At 39.2% G+C, this 6,575-nt stretch overlaps 1 protein-coding gene across 1 annotated transcript in view; it reads left to right on the top strand.

Annotated features, from left to right (window-relative positions):
• Positions 1-2,449: 2,449 nt before the first annotated feature.
• Positions 2,450-6,575, top strand: part of LOC129604865 (piggyBac transposable element-derived protein 4-like) — an 11,243-nt gene continuing 7,117 nt past the window's right edge. Inside the window, exon 1 of the mRNA XM_055512977.1 lies at positions 2,450-2,508. Coding sequence (XP_055368952.1) covers positions 2,450-2,508 — 59 coding nt within the window. The remainder of the gene's footprint in view (positions 2,509-6,575) is intronic.

Here is a 6,575-nt window from a genome sequence, read left to right as displayed (position 1 = left end):
GACTTAATTATAGAGATCTGATTAATTTGATTATCACCACATTGAGTCGTCTTTTTGCTCATCATTTTTGCACAGTTGATAAACAATTGCAACACTGCATTTTCTTTTTCCCGTTTAAGGCCTCGCTTTACAGATTTGTCTTTTATCTTATAGGTTTTTATAAAACCCTGCATCTCTGCACACTGCCTCAGATCAAATGTCCCCTCTGAAGGCCAGGGCGACGTGGATTCATGTGTCTGCTTGCTCCATTTGTGAGCATTTCTGAATTTCCTTTATCAACACCTCGACTGGAGACATGTTCCCATCCACAGATCTCATTATTGAATATGTACCTTTACTGAAGATATGATTTCAACCCCTAATTACACCTAATTATACTTGTAACTGAACTAATCCCAATCAGTGTTCATAACTGAAGTAAGTTCCCTGTCTTTACGACCCCTAGTTAGTGAAAAGCAACATAGATATTAAACAGTTAAATTGTAATTTGACGCTCTTCCTTTCTGGGTATCTTGGTTTTACCTCTGTTTTAAGCAACTGGCCCGATAATCATTCCTAGTGACTGTTGAGCTGATAAGTTTTGATTTGTTTGATGCAGAGATAAACCAAACCACTGCAGAAACGCCCACTTCAGAGCAACTCCTGAAGAAAAATTATAAGCGTCTTATTGGAGCTGATCATGTGCTTTGTTTATATTACTAGGTTTACACAAAATCAGCATAATTGAAACACTTGATTTAACGTGATAGTGATGTCACATGCTGTGCCTAACCCACATTAGGTCACAAATGGTGGTCTTGCTCATGAGAATGCAGGTGCTACAGCCGCGTAAGCAAAAAAAGACCTTTGATATAAATGGAGGAATGTTTATTACCTTTGCCCAAATAACCTAGTTAACCTAGAACCAGACAAAAACCAACACGCTGCAGACCACTACTAGTCCACTAGCATGTATATCGCATTAACCCCTTCTTGTGGTTCTGTTCTAACCTACTGTATTACTAACATTTATTCTCACCTAATACTAACCAGGCACTAATAGTCTATACATACATACATCTGATCTGAAAAGTTGGTGAAAACTCAGGGGAGGGGTGAGGCGGAGCCTCAGACAGATGGAGGCTTGAAAGTCTTTGTACTTCCAGTCTGCTCTTAGAGAAGCACACTTCTTACGGTTCTGAGCCAATTTAGACGCGTTAGTGTTACAGTAAAATTCCTTCCTCTTCAAACGACGTAGTAAACGTTGTGAAGTTTATCTGCTGTCTGTTACAATAATAGTAATATTAGGAACAAAACTAAGGCTTTACTGCAGTCTGCCAACTATGTGTCTATGTCTCTCCAATGCACACTCACACACACACCCACACCCGAGCCTACTGCTAGGACTAGTACGACACACACACACACACACACCCTTGAGCTTAATGCTCTGAGCAGTAAAACACACGCACACACACACTTCTCTCTCTCTGGAGCGTAAACAACAGAAGAGACACACAGCTGACGCCTCCACACCCAATTCAGAGACCGCGCCTCAACTCCTCCCTTTTTTATTATTTTAATAAACAAAGCAGCCGCGGTCTTCACACTCCGAGACCAGCTTGACCACCCTCAACCACAGTGCGGACACGTCGTCACCAAAAATGCACTAAAATACTCAGATTACGTCAAAATGATTATTAAATTACAAAGAAAGGTGAACACCATATAGGACAATCAAAAATGTTAAAGTATTAAACAACAACAAAAATTAAACCCAACTTTGTGTCGCCACCTGGCACCAAGCCAACGGCTCCCCCCAACCATCTGAAGACACACACGTATGAGGAGCGGGGATCTGTCTCTAGTCCACACACACACACACACACACACACACACACACACACACACACACACACACACACACACACACTCACTCCCCCGCCCTCCTGCTCTCTTTTCCTCTCTCTCTCACACACACACACTCCTTCTGCACCGGAGGGTAGAGGAGCCGCTGTCAACCCAGCCTACTCAAATTTAAATCAGCAAAAAGCAACTATTACGCCGTTTAACTTCACATACGTATATACACAAATACACACTTGATTAAACTTCATACATTATTGCCAGCACACTTCATCTTCATATGCATATCACAGAAAGCGCTTTTACTGATTTCCCTATGTCTCTCAGGCCTCACAACTCATGAGAAAATCTACACTTGGATTGATCAGTCCCAATTAATGTAGGTCTCCTCATACGCACATAAACCTACAGTGCCTAAAACCAAAATTTGATTGAATGTGTAGCACAAGGTCACACTCTATGTCCTAATGCACTGAGGCCGCACCGTAACCTGATGCTTGTTACGCACCCCCCCCTGTAAATTTAGTGTACGCTTTTTAAAATGGCATAATACAGCTCCTACCCTATGAAAGAGTAAATAGAGAGTGTCCAGTCCAGCGAAAAAATGTGCATATATTTTGCCACTTCAGCACTGTTGGGCCAAAGCCATCGGCATCAGTTATGGTACTTACACAGCCTTTATATATACTTTAACCAAATACAGACTTCAAAACCCTTAATATTAGAGTGTCCAATCCGCATCTGCCTTAAGTCAACATTTAAGTCAACGTCTAGAGGTCAATAGGCCATGTCATTTTTTATTTCCCCACAATGAGAGCAAAGCACAGCACACAAATAAAGCAGTTGGTTAGTTATATTTATATACAGCAAATTATACAAGCAAATTCTCCACTGCCTCTCTCTGCTTATTCCCACACAGATTGTTTTCTAGAAATAGCCGAATCAGAATTTAGAATCTTCTAATGTAACCAACATTTGCCCACACTGCCCCCAACAGAGAGAATCGTCATGTAAGAGATTTAAGCGCATCTCACCTGTGGCCACCAGTGACGAGTCGTCTCGGCTGGGTGCAGTCGGGCACCTGTCGGCTTCAGACCCAGCTTTTCCTGCCTGCTTGGAGTGACGCCAATTTCTGTCGTGTATTTTCTTTTTTCTTCAACCACGACAGAGATTTCACAAGAACTCAACTTTGAAGTTTAAATCAATAGCATACAAATTTATTATACATGACAAATTAAATCAATCAGATAACGATTACAAAAGAGTAATAACAAGAGAGGCAGAGACCGAAATCACCTGCTTGTTCCTCGGCAGAGAGAACCGAGAGGTCGGAAAAGGTCCGCTGTGTGCTACCAGCAGACCCTCTGCGAAGCGCTCTGAAAAACCCCAGCCTGTGAAGGCCTGCTTATAACCACCACCTAAAGTCTTTCCACATGTCCAAATAAGGCTACTTGGAAGGTCCTGGCGCTGGGCCGTGTTATCTGTCCGGCTCCCAGATCCCTCTGGCTCAGCTTCAACCTCTCCGTTCCTTTCCCAGGTCGGCGTGACATTTTGAATAACTCAGATAACTATTGTTAGACAACAGATTCTGCGAAGACAGACTCTGTGAACTCAGTTTAAGCAAACACACGAACCCATCTACTCTATGTATTTCTCTCATAAGCAATAATCAATTTTACTACTAAAAGTAAATGTAAATGATATGATATGACAATGATACATAAATATACTACATTAGGTCATAAGAACATAAGAATCATTAGAGGCTGTTCTGATAGAAACCAATGCAGAAACACTAAAAAATCGTTTTCGAGTTTTTCAGACCATAAGAGAACTAGTTTAAACCAAGGCAATGCAACTGTGTTTTTATGATGTTTTGAGCTGTTTTAAAGTAGCCTGGCATCAAAACATGACAAATAGAGGCTGTTCTGATAGAAACCAATGCAGAAACACTAAAACATAATTTTTGAGCTTTTCAGGACATAAGCACACTAGTTTAAACCAAGGCATATGCAACTGTACATTTAGAATGCATTGAGCTGTTTGACAGTATTCTGGCATCAGAACATGACCATTAGAGGCTGTTCTGGTGGAAACCAATGCAGACACACTAAAACATCGTTTTTGAGGCCAAAAGGAAACTAGTTTAAACCACGGCATATGCAACTGTACATTTAGGATGCATTGAGCTGTTTTAAAGTAGCCTGGCATGAGAACATGACCATTACAAACTGTATAGTTAAAAACCAATGCAGAAACACTAAAACATCATTTTTGAGCTTTTCAGGTCATAAGCACACTAGTTTAAACCAAGGCATATGCAACTGTACATTTAGAATGCATTGAGCTGTTTGACAGTATTCTGGCATCAGAACATGACCATTAGAGGCTGTTCTGGTGGAAACCAATGCAGAAACACTAAAACATCGTTTTTGAGCTTGTCAGGTCTTAAGAACACTAGTTTAAACCAAGGCAATGCAACTGTGTTTTTATGATGTTTTGAGCTGTTTTAAAGTAGCCTGGCATCAAAACATGACCAATAGAGGCTGTTCTGATAGAAACCAATGCAGAAACACTAAAACATTGTTTTTGAGCTTTTCAGACCATAAGAAAACTAGTTTAAACCAAGGCAATGCAACTGTGTTTTTATGATGTTTTGAGCTGTTTTAAAGTAGCCTGGCATCAAAACATGATCATTAGAGGCTGTTATGATGGAAAACAAAGCAGAAACACTAAAACATCGTTTTTGAGCTTTTCAGGCTGTAGAACTACTAGTTTAAACCACGGCAATGTAACTGTGCTTTTATGATGTATTGAGCTGTTTTAAAGTAGCCTGGCATCAAAACATGACCAATAGAGGCTGTTCTGATAGAAACCAATGCAGAAACACTAAAACATCGTTTTTGAGGTTTTCAGACCATAAGAAAACTAGTTTAAACCAAGGCAATGTAACTGTGCTTTTATGATGTTTTGAGCTGTTTTAAAGTAGCCTGGCATCAAAACATGACATATAGAGGCTGTTCTGATAGAAACCAATGCAGAAACACTAAAACATCGTTTTTGAGCTTTTCAGACCATAAGAAAACTAGTTTAAACCAAGGCAATGCAACTGTGTTTTTATGATGTTTTGAGCTGTTTTAAAGTAGCCTGGCATCAAAACATGATCATTAGAGGCTGTTCTGATAGAAACCAATGCAGAAACACTAAAACATCGTTTTTGAGCTTTTCAGGCTGTAGAATTACTAGTTTTAACCACGGCAATGCAACTGTGCTTTTATGATGTATTGAGCTGTTTTAAAGTAGCCTGGCATCAAAACATGACCAATAGAGGCTGTTCTGATAGAAACCAATGCAGAAACACTAAAACATCGTTTTTGAGCTTTTCAGACCATAAGAAAACTAGTTTAAACCAAGGCAATGCAACTGTGTTTTTATGATGTTTTGAGCTGTTTTAAAGTAGCCTGGCATCAAAACATGATCATTAGAGGCTGTTATGATGGAAAACAAAGCAGAAACACTAAAACATCGTTTTTGAGCTTTTCAGACCATAAGAAAACTAGTTTAAACCAAGGCAATGCAACTGTGTTTTTATGATGTTTTGAGCTGTTTTAAAGTAGCCTGGCATCAAAACATGATCATTAGAGGCTGTTCTGATAGAAACCAATGCAGAAACATTAAAACATCGTTTTTTAGCTTTTCAGGTCATAAGCACACTAATTTAAACCAAGACATATGCAACTGTACATTTAGAATGCATTGAGCTGTTTGACAGTATTCTGGCATCAGAACATGACCATTAGAGGCTGTTCTGGTGGAAACCAATGCAGAAACACTAAAACATCGTTTTTGAGCTTGTCAGGTCTTAAGAACACTAGTTTAAACCAAGGCAATGCAACTGTATTTTTATGATGTTTTGAGCTGTTTTAAAGTAGCCTGGCATCAAAACATGACCAATAGAGGCTGTTCTGATAGAAACCAATGCAGAAACACTAAAACATCGTTTTTGAGCTTTTCAGACCATAAGAAAACTAGTTTAAACCAAGGCAATGCAACTGTGTTTTTATGATGTTTTGAGCTGTTTTAAAGTAGCCTGGCATCAAAACATGACCAATAGAGGCTGTTATGATGGAAAACAAAGCAAAAACACTAAAACATCGTTTTTGAGCTTTTCAGGCTGTAGAACTACTAGTTTAAACCACGGCAATGTAACTGTGCTTTTATGATGTATTGAGCTGTTTTAAAGTAGCATGGCATCAAAACATGACCAATAGAGGCTGTTCTGATAGAAACCAATGCAGAAACACTAAAACATCGTTTTTGAGGTTTTCAGACCATAGGAAAACTAGTTTAAACCAAGGCAATGTAACTGTGCTTTTATGATGTTTTGAGCTGTTTTAAAGTAGCCTGGCATCAAAACATGATCAATAGAGGCTGTTCTGATAGAAACCAATGCAGAAACACTAAAACATCGTTTTTGACCTTTTCAGACCATAAGAAAACTAGTTTAAACCAAGGCAATGCAACTGTGTTTTTATGATGTTTTGAGCTGTTTTAAAGTAGCCTGGCATCAAAACATGATCATTAGAGGCTGTTCTGATAGAAACCAATGCAGAAACACTAAAACATCGTTTTTGAGCTTTTCAGGCTGTAGAATTACTAGTTTTAACCACGGCAATGCAACTGTGCTTTTATGATGTATTGAGCTGTTTTAAAGTAGCCTGGCATCAAAA

This window comes from Betta splendens, chromosome 11 (genome assembly GCF_900634795.4).
Source record: "Betta splendens chromosome 11, fBetSpl5.4, whole genome shotgun sequence".
NCBI lineage: Eukaryota > Metazoa > Chordata > Actinopteri > Anabantiformes > Osphronemidae > Betta > Betta splendens.
Note: the sequence above shows the minus strand (reverse complement) of the source record. Positions and strands in the feature narration are given on the sequence as shown.